The sequence below is a fragment of the Argentina anserina genome, chromosome 5 (assembly GCF_933775445.1).
Source record: "Argentina anserina chromosome 5, drPotAnse1.1, whole genome shotgun sequence".
Taxonomy (NCBI): Eukaryota; Viridiplantae; Streptophyta; class Magnoliopsida; order Rosales; family Rosaceae; genus Argentina; species Argentina anserina.
The window spans coordinates 85,838-103,198 of NC_065876.1; the positions used below are offsets into that span (position 1 = coordinate 85,838).

A 17,361-nucleotide genomic window follows, 5' to 3' on the forward strand; every position below is an offset into this window, starting at 1 on the left:
CTCTCTAGCAGGAAAAAAGAATTACTGTTTAATGTTTGAAAGGGCAAACAGTGATGGACAATTGTATTGAACTCTTGAACTGGCATATACCAATCACTGGGAATTTGCAAGTTAATCATTGCTCTTTCCCCTGTAGCAGACGATTTACAATTTTACAGAGATCTATCAAAGTAAAGCTACAAATGGGAACCGAGGAACAAAACAATTTTATAGAAGAAAAATATATTAAAAGGAAAGAAAAGAACAATAGAAGGGAGCAAACGTTACATAATCCACCTGATTTGTTTGCATAATCCACCAATGGCCATCCATTCCCCCTTTCTACTTCTGCTAGCAGAAAAATATCATACATGGACTCATTTCCTGTCATTCTTGAGTTGGTCGGAAGCAGTAGGTTCCCTATTTGTGTGCTCCATGTTCCAAGAGGGATCCACCGGAGGAAGTTGATATTCATCCGGTTTCAAGGCCAGAGAAAAGTCTGGCAATGTCGGTGCCGTCTCCATGATTCTGTAGTCAAGACATCCAAAATATAACTCTCAACAAACAACACCGTGACTGCAGTCAGGCCCCAAGAGTGAAAGAAAAGTAACATTTGACACAATATTCTTAAGCTGGACATACTTTTGATGAGAGTACAGATCACGGTTTATCCGTACTTTGCTTGAAGTGTCTTTTGGGATTTTCTCAGACAGATATTTAATGGTTCCCCAAAGCGGTGGGTTTCTGCAAAAGTGTTTACTGAATAAGCAATTGTATATATTGACAGAAAACTCGATCTTATAAACAAATGCTAGACAATAGACCTTCACATATATACACACGAACACAGTTCTATAAGGGAGTTCTGAGAAAAACTTCACCAATATAACATATTTCTTCTCTCACAAGATTAATTTGAACAATTTGCTTGGGAAAATGCTAATGGCATTTGGGAAATTCTCAAAAAACTTATTGCTGTGAAATTGACTGCATGCTCGTACCGGTGATACCGCTTTTCCAATATTAGTGTAAATAATCAGGTCAAGATATCATATTCATCTATCAGCTTAAACTAACATGTAAATTCAGGCCTCTACCTACCTGGACAAAGGAGGAGCAGCATTGAATGCCTCACATGCCCTCTTACTCTCTTTAAAATACTCGTCAGTGGCTTGCAAAGCAGCTACTGCCATTCCATGAAACTTTTCGGTGTTACCCTCATCAAGTATTAAACCATGATAATAATATGCTGCAGCCTGTTTAATATTTGAGCAAAGAGATGAGGTTCTTGCGGCTGTGCGAATTTCAATTATAATACTGAAATAAAGTATCCAAATGGCAGAGCTCTATCAGCTTCATAAAACAAAGTAATCAATGAGCATGCAAGACTCTTGCATGAGTAGTTGAGTTTTTAAGCTTGATAACAAGTTTAGAAATCAACTAACACTTTATTATTGGAAAGTTTTGACGAAAAGTAATATGACTAGTGAAAGAACCTACGGTGGTAGTCTTCCATATACTTCTACTTGACAAAAACAGAATCTATACGCCTGACATTAAGGTAAGAAAATCAATAATAAAAATAGAAACAGTGACCAGGTTGACAATCTCTTTCAAAATACACAACCAAACAATCCAACAATGTAAAGGAATCATTATATGTCAAAGAAAATTTCCACAAAAAAATTAGAAGGAAATTAAAACTACATGTGAATTATGAATTTGATTTCCTTATAAAAAGAACATGGGGAATGCTATCATTGTAGTGAAAGAAAATTCAGGAGAGGCAAAATTAAGCAAGGAAAAACACAACAAGAAATTGGTTCATACCTTTGCCTCAACATACTTCCACTTTACAAAGAGTTTATGCTTCTCACCCCAACCGTTCACTAATGGAAGATTCATAATGTTATCTTGAGCCTATAAACATATGACATAAAGAAAGCATGATTCACCAACTAAGACATGATCCAACAAATATTTGTACTGAGACATGATTGTATCCGTCTAGAAAAATAGTGAACAATTATTATTAACTACAATAAATGGCATGTGACTATTATGGAATAAATAAAAATTTCTCACAATGTTCAGTGGATGGAAACAGCTAAATTAACTTGATGTCAGAAGCAAAGAGGAAAACCTGGTAAGCTACGTTTTAGACCAAATAAGAGAAATTATAGAGATGGCAAGGGTTGTAGCCAAAAAGGCCAAGCCAATTAGGTCTGGGAGAGTGTGGACACAAATCCAGCATAACGGGACTGCATTATTCATGCATTATACAGGCATGAAGACGCATAACCCCAAAATCAAACTGACTTTACAAAATTATTCAATGATTACATCAAAATATAGTATCTAGAACCACACACTCTCAGTAGTAAATAGAGCCAACATGTTGAAATGGGTACTCTACTCAAGGATCAGTAAAATATTTTTTGTTACCAATGCTTAATAAAGGTGTGCTTGTAACTGTTTCATTTGGTTTCTCACAACCAGTGAAATTGACTTGGTGAGGGTGTTGGTATCTCTACAGGACTTGTCTAGAGTCGGGTCTTAATACGATGTGATCTGGAATACTGAATAAAGTAGTCTGTAGGAGTAATGTTCTACTTTTTTAATAACAAACGGTTGAAGGTGCACATTGTTAAAAGATGTGCAGCCAAGCTTAGAAATAAATATGTAGAACAAAAGAACATTAATAAAAAGGGGATGAACAAGTTATGCAAAAAGAATTTTATGATAAATATCCAATACTTTGTTGACTTATGAAATCAAATAATAGCACATCAACAATAGGTAGCATCTCACCTGCTGCCAATACTTTACCATCTCACATGCAAGCCTTCGCTTAACTGCAAGAGTCGCTTTTGTACTATCAATTGCGATTCCAAGTTGAATATCTACACCCTACATTAGTAAATAAGAAAGAGTAAGTTCCTAAAAATCCAAGCAAACAAGAAACAGGATACCTACTCATTAAATATCATCGATAAAAGGACAGATGTTTCAAACGTAATATCATTTCAAAATTAATTCCAGTATTGATAGATTCAGGCTCTACTCCTGTTTTCTTATTAAGTTAACAGTGAAATATGCAAGTATTACATATAACTGATATAAGTTAATTGGAACCAGTTAGCCGGCATGATATTGAGTTTACCAGTATACTACTTATAATGGATGATCAACTGCAGAAAGCTTGTCAGATTTGTCCATTTAAATAAACTAAGTACCTGTCCTAGTGCTTGTAAGCAAAGAGCTCGAAGAACTCCTTCTGCTAGGTCGACTGGTAGGTTTCTCCTGCATCAAGCAATAGTCTTAATAATGACAGCATGAGAAGATCATGATAACCACAAGGACGCAAGATTCAATGTATTAGGGTTTTTATACGAACTTGAGCTCAACAGGCAACTGTGGGAGAACATGCCGGACAGCACAGTCAAGGTGTCCTGCTGCCTTCAGAAATATATCAACTGAAGCCCGTCTACTCTCTGTGACAAAACCACAAACAATGAAACCTTCAGAGGACACGGAAAGCAAAAGAAATCATGTGGGGCACAAACCTCTTTAACAAGTAAGTTGACTGATGACTAACTACTGCTTGTACTAGTCAAAACTAAGTACAGACACCACAACTTAACATAAAACAGGAGATGTTTTAGTTTTTCCAGGGTTCACTTTTTAAGATATCAGGATTTTTTGTATGGGTTTGAAGAGATACTCTCATGAGCTCAGTGTTCTCCATAGCTCTAGCTTTCACCTATTTTTCATTAGTTCTCATGACTCATGTCATGCATGCTAGGTTGCAATCGAAACTGATACTTGAGTATGACCACCAGCAGATTGAAAACACGTAGATGGAAGATAAGATATTAGATAAATCTCACCTATCCACAGCTTCATTCAGAGCTCTATACTTTATATCTAACAGGATTTGTGGCATAAAAATTGCAACCAAAAACAATGTTATACATGCTGTGGATATAAGTGCAAATACAAATAAAAGTGGTATTGTTTGTATGACCGAGGCTGATGCATAGCATCTGCTACAAGAATCTGTCCGCAGGATAAATTTATATTATCAGCAGAACAGCTTACTGAACTTTTTTTTTTAATCTCAGCAAAGTGTTTCAGGCTTTACAGTGCAGCTTTCTGAGAAAATTCTCAACAAAGATAAGTCTTCAGTACTAATAAAGGTCCGATCTAATTGTAGAAAGCTTCGGCAATTCTACTGTTCTTATTGGCAGAACAAGCAACATTTAGAAAACAATTGAGATAACGAAATGAAAAGGAACTACCTTCTGATACTTTTGGCTGGTGACCGTCAGCAGATGTTCTCGGAAGAAGCAATAAGTTAGCTTGTGATAATGATAGCATTGCCATTAAATGCAAAACTGACAGCACCTCATACCATGCATTAGACATAGTTGTTTCCTGAAAGAAAAAAAAGATGAAAAAAACCGTTCAAATCAAGCCAGATTTCCCGTGACAAAATTATGGAATCTCAACCCTACTTTAAAAAAAGCAAATAAAAAAAAACAATATATATGTTGATCAGAGAAATTTGAACTTTGAGTTGTCCAACATGCTCACCTCTGCATCATCCTCTTGATTAACCCACACAAATTTTACCTTGTGCTGTAGCTGACTTCCTTCACAAGAGACATAAGAGACAGACTTTAAGGTGTTATCTAACCATGAGGACACAGTAGACAAGATAAATAAGGCAAATTAATTACCATCTTTCATCAGTCCCAAAAGAACAGGTAAGTAATCCTCGAGAGCCTGCTGGAGATCGGCTAATGTTGAGCCACCTGTGGAGAGAACTGATTAAGATATTGAAGTACCTGAATTGACATGTTACTTGGATGAAGCAATGAATTGGGTTTATGACTAACCATGCTGGGTTCTTCTCCTTGTTCTTGTGATTGTGGGACCTTCTTGGCCAGCCATTACAACTATACGAGTTCTTAAAGCAGATAGACGTTCTACTAAACTCTTGGACAAGTGATCACCAAGTGACTGAGAAAAATCAACAGGTTTAGGTAGCCGCAGACCAGGAACATAAACAGATACTTCACCAATGTTTGATGGCCTCCTCCTATTTCCAATGGTATCTTTCGGTGTTGACACCAGGCATCCCATGTCCTTATATTCCTATATCTGTCAGTTCAAATGAAACTTAGTTGATCAGCAATTTGGCATCAGCACCAAAGAAATCGAAGCTGTATATGCAGATGCATCTGTAAAGCCTCTCCAGATGCAAGAGTGGTGATCAGAACGAAATGCAGGAAATAGACTTCCATACGAAAGAGAATTGGAAGTTCAAATATAATGATGCAAGAAATGCTGATATGCGTCACAAGGAAGGTGGAACATAAGCAGTAAACAAAGCGTAATTAAATGTCAACCAACAAAGCACAAGTAATAGCAGGTTGCTCACGAGCAACACCGAAATGGCTCTGACTAGAAATCTCTATGAAAATTACTAGTGTGAAAATAGAAATTAGAAATCTCTCCATCTCCAAAAGCAAAAGGAGACTACTTTGTGAATATACAACAACAAAAAATCGAAAATTGTAGTAACTCTCACCTCAGACGATGATGGACTGACAGGCCAAAAGTTGTGCTAATTTCTGCAGAAAATCACAATTAGAGGTTATAGCTGAAACAAGAAACACGCATTCAGAGAAGTATGTAACCATTTTCTTTTAAAGGCAAAAATGAAAATAAAATCACATGAATGGCATGGACAAGAGTTGGAAAGAAGAAAAAAAAGTGGTCTTCAAACTTGATAAAGAGACGGTGAGTTCTCGTGCAGCCCCATACGTTGAAATGTGTTCAAGTGAAGCAATTCAAAACGAATCCAATTGCCATTTTGCAACTTATAGGAGTAGTCAACAGTTGAGCTCAAGATTATGCGGGTAAAGGAAACAAGCAACAGATACCCAGCAAATTCAACAGAAAATGTAAAGCAAGAGCAATTAACAGAGTCTCACCAATTAAAAGAAGGAGATAAAACATGAAATGAAGCCGGTGACATTGACGAACCAATTGGACGGCCCAGAAGATCGCAGGAGTTGAAACGAGTAAAACCAAAGTAAAAACAGTCTCCCCCGACCAAATTAAGAAAGAGGATATTTCGGATTGGCAATCGTTTCAGCTTTTCTTCTTTGTTATTGGAAATCGCTTTAAGCTTGTTCGATCGACTCCAACACTCAACAACAGCGTCAATATATATAATATTGAGTTTATAGACCCAAATTGGTTTTGTATATATCGGCATCCCCAGCCGGTCGCTTTCCAGTTTTTCCCTTTTTCTGTCTCAAATTTTTATTCTTTTTCACTTAATAGCGTTTCAATTACGAATCCAACTCGTCTGTTATTCTTGTCATTTCTACTTTTACCACCTTTTCCACTCTCATAGAGACTCCAGCTTTTTTCCCACCTTCTAAATCCAGTGATATGGATTATACTATGAACCATCCAACCTTGTATCCCTTTTCTGACCTGGGATCTATTTCTTGACCAATGTGATTGACAAGTGTAAGCAATTCGTCACTACTGGGAGGAGGCATACAGCAGTCGCATACTAATTAAATACGGGGAAGCTGTGTCCCTGTGTCGACTGCGTATAATGGCAAACAGGCAATCAGGCATCGATCTCCTTCTCCCGGGGAATGATCAACACCAGCACATCAATTATCAACTGAGATAACTTTTTTTTACTATGCGAGAATAAATTTCATTGGTTAAAATACCACACGAATAAGATACTGTCATGAAGTCGAAAGTCACGAAAGAAAATACCATAAACCGTACAAACAATTTTTACTTACTGGTATCACAATTAAACATTTCCGTTTATTCAAATGAGTGGTGTTATTGATACACACTTTGTTTGTTATTCACACGCCCCATTAATAATACGAGACAATGAGAACAAGTGGTAAGTTGCATTATATGAGTAATAAGAAATTGTATAAGGTGTGTTAATTAATAGATAAACAAGCGTGATAAGAAATCACTCCCGAAAATGTTTGGTTGTATACAATGGTCTAAATATCGTTTTCGGCATCGTATCGGTCGAGAGGTAAAACGATATATCGGGGGATATATCGGTTTTATCGGGGATATATCGGTTTTATCGGATTTGCTTATTTTCAATAAAATTTATAAAATTATACTTCAATATGTACCAAATAAACTAAAAAAAGGTACTAAGTAAACTAAAGAAAATAAATACTTGATTTAATGACAATTAAAGTACACGAACGACATCTAATAATAAAAATAGGTATTTAAAAATAATTATTTAGACTTGAAATTCATCATATATATTTAAAATTTATATAAATTAAAAATATATATGAAAAAATGAAGAAAAAAATATAAGTTTTTCCAAAAAAAAAGGAAATAAATAATAAAAAATAAAACAAAAATTAAAAAAATAATAAAAAATCGAAGTTTGACCGATATTTGACTGTTGACCATCATTTTTGCGTTGACCGATAAATTTTGACCGATATGCTCTTATCGTATCGGATTTGAAATATCAGCGATATATCGGGGATATATTGGCCATATCACCGATATTTCGAACAGAGATTGTATAGTTAGTTAACACCGGTGGATATAGATGGCAAACGGGCCCCTTGCCCATTTTTAAGCGGGTCAAAACCGTGCTCGAGTCGGCTCATTTTTTTATCGTGTTGGGTTCGGGATAACCCATTTACTTAAATATTAAGTCCGGCCCGACCCACGACCCAAGCTCATGTCGGGCCGAGCCCGGGCCCGTGTCGAGCCAAGAAGCGGGCCGATCCAGCCTATTAGCATTATATGACACAATTAAAATAAAAAATATTATGTACTTATAATATTTGTTTTATATAACTATTTAGAATAGTAAAATAAATAAAACATCACAACATATTTCGTAATTTTATTTCTAAAACGTTATGTATGTTAAAAATGACGTTTTCTTCACTACGTTGAAAATATTTGTGAAATATTATAGTTAAAATAATGAAAAAATCAATAGATTTTAATTTTTAAAAGTCTAATATTCAAGTCTAATAATGATAATTTTTTAAATATTTATATAAATAATATAAAATTATGTGTTTAATGGGCTGGTCCATAAATTTATCGTGTCCGGAACGTACCATGCTAAAAACGGGCATGGCAGTACGGGCCAAAATATCTTGGCCCGACTCATTACAATAACGGAGCGCTAACGTGCCGGCCGATTTTTAACGGGCTGACCCGGGCCGAGCTTGAGCTTTTGTGCCCATTTAGCACCTTGGTGGATTAGTAATTATATATGTACCAAAAATTCATTATTGCTGACTTGATGTATCAAAGCACGTGCATTAGACTTGCTAACGTAGATAAATTTATTGCACCCAAAAATGGTGATAGATATTAGGAAGTTTGAATGGGATGGATAGTAGTTTGCATATGTATCTAGTTTTAGACTTTTAGTTGACTACGACAAGGCGATGGGTGTCCAAAACATTAATAAGACGCTGAAAAAGGACATGAACTGATATGTAAAGGGGACATCTATCGTCGCAATATCAAATTATATCTTTGTGACACATATATAGCAATTGTCATTAGCATTCGAAAGTATTTGATTTATATAGTTATTGCGAAACAAGATCTAGTTTCCTCTCGGACATGCAACTCATTCCACACAGCATCCTGTCTAAAATAATGTTTTGGACGAATTACTGTTAACACGCGCGTGTAAATAATTTTAGTAGTTTTACATTTTGAAAGTAATTAGATATGTGCGTTCGTTCATGAAGACTCACGATATAATTGAATTTCTAATATTTCACATACATTGTATGCTCGTCAGCTCCTCAAGATCTACACGGTGTTTACAAAATTTATGGCATCTCTTTGTAGGTTTTCCGAAAGGATTCCATTTCATTTTGTTGCGGACTGGTGGATGTGGACAGTGAGACCATAGTCACCAGACAGACACAGGCCCACAGGAAGGCAGCTACATGAGCCCACCGTCCAAGAGCTCTAAGCCCTCCACGTCTATGCATACGTGGCGTCGCCGAAGCATGTCGTCACTCCTGATTTGCTCAGGCCGGTGATTTTATTGATGCTGGTAGGAGAACAAAAATATCTAATTTTATAAGTGAGATGTATTTGAAGAAACTCAACACGTGGCAACCCCGCAAGTTTTCAGCTAAGGTTATAGGGGCAGTGTTAGGTTGGTATGGAGCTGCATAAAGAACTCGATCACTCAATGTGTGCCATGTGGTGAATTCTGTACACCTGCCCTTTGCCCTTGGCCTCCGGCTCGCCTGACTGAGATCATGTCCGGCGCCCAAACCACAAATTCATGACGTTTTAGGGCGGACAATGAGTGGTTGTAGCTTATAGCTAGGGTCAATATTACAAAATCAAACTATCAAAGAGTAGCTCTTTTAACCTTTTTGAGTTACTAACATGGGTGATTGATATTGTATCAATTTGGGATAAGACTGAACCTGAGGAAAGGCTAAAGTAGAATGGGACATGGCTTTGGAAAATAGATGCTGGTAGAAATTCATATCTTATTTCATCATGTTGTCTTCAATTCATGTCGTTGAGAGAGAAAATAAACCATTCTCATTTAGCTGTCTACTTGTTCAATGGAAGTAAAAGAAAAAAATAAGGGTAATTTTTTTTGTGCAAGCACTTTTAGAGAATAAAGTCGATAATTTTTTGTATGCATAGTCATGGATTTTCATAAAACCATGATGTTAATCTTACAATGAGATGACTCAATGAGGAATCATAATTCATAACTAATATAGTACGTCAATAAACTCAGATTTAGAGGTGAACAAAAAAGACTTTCTATTAATTCATTTTTATTTGAGCAAACAGTGCTTTGATTTTTCTATTTGGTTACTAAATGTTTTAGTGAGAATTTGGTTATGCTATACCATAATTGGCAGGGCAAACCTGTAACTTCAACCATTAAGGATTTACAACAGACACGTACTTGTCACACAACTCTCATGTATGAATTTTCACAAGAGAAATTACATATCGTGAACCAACAAGGCCTGCTGATATTGGGGATCAAACCTGTATGGGTGATATACCACAAGTCCGTCCTTGCCAACTACGTCAAACCTTGTTGGCGAGAGTGCTTTAATTTTTGTTGTTGAAAAGCATTTTTTATTTTTTTGGTTACTAAAAAGCAAAAAAAATTCGTAAACAAAACAAAAATGAGAAAAATATATCTGTCGTATGTAGAGGTGACAAATGGGTCGAAAAGCCCGAGCTCGGCCAGCTAAAAATCTGCTTGGCACGGTTTGAGCTCGTTATTGCAATGGGTTGGGTTGGGTCGAGATATATTAGCGCATGGGTCGGGCACGATAACTTCATTTGTTGGCCCGTTAACACAACATAATTTTATATTATTTATATAAATATTTAAATAATTATCATTATTAGACTTGAATATTAGACATTTTAAATTAAAATCTCTTCATTATTTCATTATTTCATTATTTTAACTACAATATTTCACAAATATTATAAAAGTATTGAAAAAAAACGGTACTGTTTCAACATACATAATATTTTAATAATAAGATTATGAAATATGTTGTAGTATTTTATTTATTTTACTATTCTAAAAAATTATATAAAATAAATATTCTAATTATATAATATTTTTTCTTTTAATTGTGTTTTATGCCCGACACTGGCCTGAGTCCGGCCAAACATATACTTCGGTCATGGACCGGGCCGGATTTAATGTTTAATAAATAGACTGACCAAAATACGACACAGTCACGGTTTTAACTGCTTAAAATAGATCGGCCCGGCCGGTTGGCAACCTCTGGTCGGATGGATCAAGGATATCTGAAAAATAAAATGTTAACAGAATGAAGCGTGGTATCACTGGTATGTGATTAGCTAAACCCAAATTCTACGGCCCAACAGTCCAAGTCAGAAAAAACTAGCCGCAGATTCAAAATGCACAGAGTTCCCTTCGAAAACCTGGGGAAGCGGAAACCCTAAATAAGGCTGCGCAATCGCAACCCCAATCCCAAATCCTTGGTTTTGTTCATCAAGCAAGCTTGGGTGAGAGTTCAATGTATTTGCAGTGCCAAAAGTTTTTGACTGGAGTTGAGAAATCAGTTTGTCAGGTAAAAAGTAAGATTGAATGTCCGACGCCGGAGAAGCTAAGCGACCATTTGCCCACCAATTTACAGCAGGAACTGCCGGACAAGTAACCCTTTTAAATTCGATCTTTATTACTTTTGATGTGAATGCTTAGATCTGAAAATTTAATTGTGAATGTGCAGTTACAGGATTGCAGCTGATTTCCTGGATCATATGAATTGTTCGTTAAGATTGCTTCGGCTGCGTAAAAGGTCTACTACGTTTCAGAATGTATCTCGTCAGGTCGAAATTCTGGCCAAAAGGTATTCCTTGCCTTTCTCTTTTACTGTCTCTCAATCATTCTGGTCATAAATGGAGTCATGATTCAGATTCGAACCCCCCCCAGCCTCAGTAATAACATTATTAAAAAAACATTGGGCTATCAGTCAGGGTTTAGTTTTTGTTTTCTGATATTTGTGCTTGTGTTCTTTTCATTCATTTGAAGCTCTGTTAATTCAACTCAATGCGCTAAACCACACCATGTGCCTGCCCATATACAGTGGCAAAGAGTTCCTGCTAAATCAGAATGGATTATAGACTTTAGGTTATCCAATATCCAGGATTGTGAAACTATAATACTATAACTGCACAAACATCATCATCTATTTTTAGTTTTTTGAACTCTCTAGTGTCTTCTATCCAATATCAGACCCATACCTTGATTCGTACCCGATAATGTGGTTATCCTGTGGTCAATCCCTGGGATTTGGATCTGGTTAGAGCACCATTTGGAACTATTTCAATGGTTAAGGCACGTGGTAAGTTCTACTGCATGTTTTATTTTATTCTTTGAAGGACTCCTCCAAGTGTTTTTCAATGGGAGGACCATATGTGCCCCTCCTAATTGACTGCGGCTCCTTATCTTGTATCCTGAAAAGCTAGTAACATTTTGAACTGGTTTTAAACTTTTAATTAAACCTAGAATTTTTTCTTTCTCTCATGTGGTTATTACTAAATAGTGAAATATACTGATTTTTTTTACCTTTTGCAGAAAGTTCTCATACAGGCATCTTGCTCAGATCAAATTTATACTTCCTGAAGCCATAAAGATAAATTGGGTTTTGTCTGACATGGAAACTCAAATCATGAAGCCGGATTGAAACATCACCTTGCTATTTGATATTGTAAAAGGCCACCGTGAGATATCTGAGTTTACAGCTTTGCGTCAAGTTTTTTGCTTCTAGGCTTATGAGTTTCTTTGCAATGCATCCGGAGGTACTGCTCAAACACTTTTTTCAGTATTGTATTTATTCTGTTTTTGTTTTTGGAAGCTGTGCAAGATCATCCTAACTTCACTCTGGGAAACAATCAGGAAATGGGTGGATAATTATGGAGTATCCACCCATTTGTCAGACGAACATAAAAGAAAAGGAGAAAAACCTTCATATGGAAAGTGTCTTAGAACAACTTGATAGACTGTTGCAGCCTCCTTGGTTGTGCCTATAAAATGATACAAATATTTAGTAATTTCTTAATTGTTAGTCTTATATTGGTAGGGGATAAATTGATTAAATGAAACAGGAGAAGTGGATATGAGCTGTACCATAGTTTAGAGGCTAGGTTAATTACACACAGGAGTTGAATCAATTACTTATGAACTATTATTTTCATAGAGTAATTGGCATATAGTGGCCAGACAGTTCCATGGTTTATAAAATGTTAGGTCATGAGAATGAGATTGATTCAACTTACTGATATTTGGGTGGCTTGGGGTTAGCTCTTTGGTGCCACCTAAGAGATGAAACCTTTCAGATGTAAAGATTTGTTAATTAACTGATAGATGAAGTCCCAATTTGTATTACATGTATATCAAATGAATTCGTGATTTTGTTTTGTTTCCTCTTAGCGCTCTTTTCTTCATGCATTTTATTCCTTTTGTCAATATTTATGTAGTTCTGTGGCATTTCATATTCTTGTTACATCATAAAAGAAATGAACTCACTTGTTTGTATTCTGGTGTCAAGGCATCTGATGTTCCAGAGACCATATTTCCAGAGCCTTTTAGCAAAAGAAGTCAGATACCTGTCCTGAAGCATTTTCCACAGATTCTTCCACACAGCCTAAACCAATGTCAGTTGAAACTGAGCCGTTGTCAGAATTTTTTTGTTTATATCCATATATCAGTAGGCATTTTTCGCGGGATGATATTGTATCTGAGACAGAAATGACCCAAGACTTATCTTCTCCACTACCTTTGCTATCTGCTGATGGTATGAATAACCAAGGTAGAAAAAGTGGGCTGCAGAAAGAGTTTCTTAATCTATCTCAAGACATCAATATTTGTCAGCGGAAAGAGATATGCTCCAAAAGTCCGAATCCATTATTATTGATCACTCAATACATATGAATCACCCTCAGCCTTCTATTGGTTCTCACATACCTGATAGCCCCGTGGTGAAGCCCACCTCATCTGTCAATAGTTTGATGATAGAAACACCTCAACCATCAACACCAAGGAGATCGATGCCCAGTTGTGATGCCAAGCATGAGATCTCGAACACCCAAAACTCAACATCTTGTTATAAGCCTGCAAAAAGAGTTTTAGACTTCTCAGACCTAGAAGGTGATAAAAGTGCACTTGACATCAGTGCAGATGAGTCAGCATGCTACAATCTTGTACGGCAAGGCATCCCTAAAGCTGCAGGAAAAACTATCGAAGATAGACACCTCAATTTTTCTCCAGCATTGCAAGAGGTATGCTTGTTCCGCTTGTTACTAATTATTTTATTAATTACTGGCATTGTCAGAATGTTTACTGTCGTCTTGGATTTGCATTGTATATATGTTGTATTTGCTTAGGCTCTTTATTGATTTGATTTGAATTTAAATGTGTCAAAACAATTACTAGATCAAGTTTCATCATAAGATAAACCAGATTCGGTAGCATCAAAACTCTGGTATGTGTAACATCACTAACATGTATGCTGATATGTATATTTTTGAGAAAGGCTTTTACTATAAGCCTTCAATTGCGGGCATTGACATTATGAAATGACAATATTTCTTCTGGCCAAGTAGGTAATTCTTCTATATGATCTACTGTTATGCTAACTTTTGCTGCATGCAGTATTTTCGTTCATAGTGATGAGGTTGTCATGTTTGTCTCTATATGGTTTTTCCTTTATGGTTACCTGTTTGTCTCTCTAGGTAGAACAGGTCCTTGGTTGCTCTAATGAGGATTGCAAGCAGATTCAAACAAGCTCATCAATGCGCCTGCGGATGTCTACTCGCCTACCTGACTTGGTTACTCTAATTTATGGTGTTTTGAAGTCTTTTAACTGGTCTCCTATCACCAAAGAGGAGCTTGTGCGCAAGATAATGATGAATAGTCTTGATATTATTGAAAGAAGTGTGTATCAATGTCTTTAATAGTGGTATGTGTTATGATTGATTTGTAAGCTTTGTGACTGGTGACTTTATCTTGTTTTCTTTGCAGAAGAAGTTGAAGAACAGTTTGGGCTTCTTGAGAAGCATGTTCCAGATTGGATCCAGAGAAAGATGCTTTCTAGTGGGGATATCATGTACAGGTGAGTTTTTTTTATCTTCATTTTATTACTTCGGCGTTCTGATATGTGTCTCATTCTGGTTGTGCATGGTCATTGTTGTTATTATTATGCTTTTGGAGATACACAAGGTCAATCCTGATGAACCTTAGTTCCAGTAGCATCAGTTACTCATAAGTCATAAGCACTCAGGTGTGCACTACAGGCCAGGAGATTATAAACTAGGACAAGGTTGTCTTTTGAGCCAATTGAGGCCATCTAAAATTGATTAGGGAAGATTTGTTTCTGATTTGTGTAGGCTTTTTCACAATCAGATTATATCAAGGTCTCTAGTTTCATTTCAATCTTTAATAGAACTGGAGCCCCATGGGAGTTGTTGAATTTATAGGTTTTTTAGTGAATTTGCTTAGGATGTTTCTGGTGTGGCATGTATTAGTGTAGATCGATGCAGCCTGTTTCGGTCACATTATAGTTGAAAACTAAGATAAACTCAATTAAGCCGGACTGCAGGAGCAACTAAGGTGATAAAGTGATGTTTAGTCCTTGGAATATTAGACGCAAGCTGTATATTGCACATCTTCTTGTCAATAAATTTTGTTGCAACTTGACTTATGTCAATTATGTTTGTCTAATTGCCATGCAGTGTGGAGAAAGTGCCAAATTTGGACTCAGTTCTATCAAAGTTTAAGGATCAGATAGTTTCAGACGAAAAGGTGGAAGCATCTGATTCCACTCACCAGTAGGATGAAGCCGGTATGACTATTGCTGGCCGGTATGGTAGTCTGCGTTGGAAAGGGAACTGTGAAGAGTCTTTTTGTATCAAGTTGCTTTGCTTCTTCAGTCTAGTGATGGAGTGTGATTTATATTTCCAATTAGACCACAAGGATTCATTTGGTTTGTTGTAATGTAGATATAAAAATATATGACATGTTTACCGACCGTGGATGGTGTATTCGATCTGTTACCACTATTCCTTCGATGTTTACGAGTTGGGCGCCCGGGTTAATCAATCGGCTCTCAAAATTAGACTCTAGACTCTAGCTTCGCCAGACGAATTGTGGAATGCAATCGATCAACATGTTTGAGACTCGTTTTACTTACTAACACATGTTGAACACACGCTGATTTAAGTGCTGAGTTAAGTGCAGTCTTATGAAATTAAGAACAAAATCAGAAAAAAGAATATACAATAACAATAAGGAGGGCAAAAGGGAAATAAGTAAAAGAAAAGGTGCTTGCTTGCTTCTTTGTTTGGGGTGATCAGCCGCTTAATACAGTGCCACGTGGCAAGCGAGGTGGTATGGTGACCGTCAGATGAGGAGGAGAGGCGAGAAGGGGCTTTTATAGGGCCGAGAAAACCTAACCCATGCGCCGTCTGAGGTCCTCGCTTCCCATCTCCTCTTCTTATCTCACTCACAAAAACCCCAAGGACTCCAAAACCCGAAGGTAAGGTCTCTCTCTCGCTTCCTTTGTCTCTCTGCACTTGACTCTATCGCTATTGGTTTCTTGGTTGATTCTGAAAATTATCGGATTAGGGTTTTTGTACCTGGTGTTCTCAACTCTTTTCTACCCCGTGTTTGCGAATCTGCTATAGTCGGTGTCCGATTTCTTTCTTTTGGGCTCAAGTATCTATCTCGATTCGTGGGTCTTTTGTATTTGTGTTGTTTAATTGTTGGAATACTGTGTTTTATTCACACAATCCTCCGACTCATCCCCTTGCTTAGTCGTAATCTTGGTCTTTCATAGTTTTGAGATGCCAGACATCTGACGATAGAGCTGAGTTTAGTTGGCTGAATTTGGAAATGCTAAAAGCTGCAGCTGATTTGAGATAGATAGATTAGATAAAGAACCCACCAACTACTGCAACTTAATAGCTCAAGTGACAAAAGTTGTGGTTGTGTGCAAACATACATGAATCTGCTCGTGTGTTTCTTTTCATGTAGGTTGCAGTTGATGTTTAGTTCTTCCTCTTACTTTTACTCTCCTTTTCAAATGCAGATGAATCGAGAGAAACTTATGAAGATGGCTGGTGCCGTTCGCACTGGTGGAAAGGGTAGCATGAGGAGGTGGGATACCTTTTATTTTGAAACTTTTATGTTATATGCCTAGTGTACTCGCAAGCCTGTTTGTCACTTTACTTTTATCATTCTGGTTTTGATCAAACACACCCACTGTACTCACAAGGCTGTTTGTCAGTTGACTTTTATCATTCTGATTTTGATCAAACACACGATCAAATTGCTTCTAACTTGGAAGTTAAACTTCTATACTTTCATGTGGAAGGAGTAATATTGGGCAACTGTCTTCTTTATTTTCTACACATGTTGTTAACCTGATTTAATTCGTTTTTATCTGCTTCTACAGAAAGAAGAAGGCTGTCCACAAGACAACTACCACAGATGACAAAAGACTTCAGAGTACTCTCAAGAGAATAGGGGTGAATGCTATTCCAGCAATTGAGGAGGTCAACATTTTTAAAGATGATGTAGTTATTCAGTTCATGAATCCCAAAGGTGAAGCCATACCATCTGTGACTGTTATTTTAAATACTATTTAGTGTTTCAATGCCTCTTATTTAATTCTTCTTTTGTATTTCAGTTCAAGCTTCTATTGCTGCCAACACTTGGGTTGTTAGTGGTTCTCCTCAAACAAAGAGTATTCATCTATTCTTGTATTTTATATTTGAACC

General features: G+C 36.7%; 3 protein-coding genes across 9 annotated transcripts in view; 2 read left to right on the forward strand and 1 right to left on the reverse strand.

Annotated features, from left to right (window-relative positions):
• The window catches only part of LOC126794855 (basic transcription factor 3-like), a 67,135-nt gene that overhangs the window by 48,880 nt on the left and 894 nt on the right, over nt 1-17,361 (forward strand). Inside the window, exons 1-4 of one of the 4 annotated variants that reach the window (XM_050521645.1) lie at nt 16,021-16,118; nt 16,671-16,738; nt 17,037-17,185; nt 17,271-17,327. In XM_050521645.1, the coding sequence (XP_050377602.1) occupies nt 16,671-16,738; nt 17,037-17,185; nt 17,271-17,327 (274 nt within the window). In that variant the 5' untranslated portion in view covers nt 16,021-16,118. Of the gene's footprint in view, nt 1-16,020; nt 16,124-16,664; nt 16,739-17,036; nt 17,186-17,270; nt 17,328-17,361 lie in introns of those variants that run through there. The other 3 variants (XM_050521646.1, XM_050521647.1, XM_050521644.1) reach the window with 3 other exon arrangements.
• On the reverse strand, nt 88-6,219 carry LOC126794849 (uncharacterized). Of its 4 annotated transcripts, none has more exons than XM_050521638.1 (13): nt 6,034-6,219; nt 5,576-5,618; nt 4,881-5,145; nt 4,722-4,796; nt 4,576-4,634; nt 4,281-4,416; nt 3,377-3,473; nt 3,216-3,282; nt 2,791-2,889; nt 1,810-1,899; nt 1,081-1,235; nt 622-723; nt 88-507 (listed from the first exon to the last, which is right to left on the reverse strand). In XM_050521638.1, the coding sequence occupies exons 3-13, from the start codon at nt 5,125-5,127 to the stop codon at nt 357-359; spliced, it is 1,278 nt and encodes a 425-aa protein (XP_050377595.1). In that variant the 5' UTR covers nt 5,128-5,145; nt 5,576-5,618; nt 6,034-6,219; the 3' UTR covers nt 88-356. The 4 variants fall into 4 exon arrangements, with proteins under 4 accessions (XP_050377595.1, XP_050377592.1, XP_050377593.1 ...); XM_050521635.1 differs by having other exon boundaries at nt 5,982-6,219; XM_050521636.1 differs by lacking the exon at nt 6,034-6,219 and adding an exon at nt 5,774-5,958.
• Nucleotides 10,963-15,601, forward strand: LOC126794846 (CDT1-like protein b). Its single transcript, XM_050521632.1, is given in 10 exon segments — nt 10,963-11,236; nt 11,313-11,432; nt 12,161-12,341; nt 12,343-12,384; nt 13,134-13,200; nt 13,203-13,483; nt 13,486-13,863; nt 14,317-14,518; nt 14,606-14,696; nt 15,316-15,601. Coding segments are annotated over 10 exon segments (1,599 nt in total). The 5' UTR covers nt 10,963-11,099; the 3' UTR covers nt 15,416-15,601.

Bases quoted from the DNA above. Each gene is read 5' to 3' on its own strand.
- LOC126794849 (XM_050521638.1), bottom strand. From the start codon at position 5,127: ATGGGATGCCTGGTGTCAACACCGAAAGATACCATTGGAAATAGGAGG. The intron at 4,417-4,575 runs GTGAGCATGTTG...TTTTTCTTTCAG, and splicing joins ATCAAGAGGATGATGCAGAG to GAAACAACTATGTCTAATGC. The intron at 1,236-1,809 runs GTATGAACCAAT...AATATTAAACAG, and splicing joins GGAAGTATGTTGAGGCAAAG to GCTGCAGCATATTATTATCA.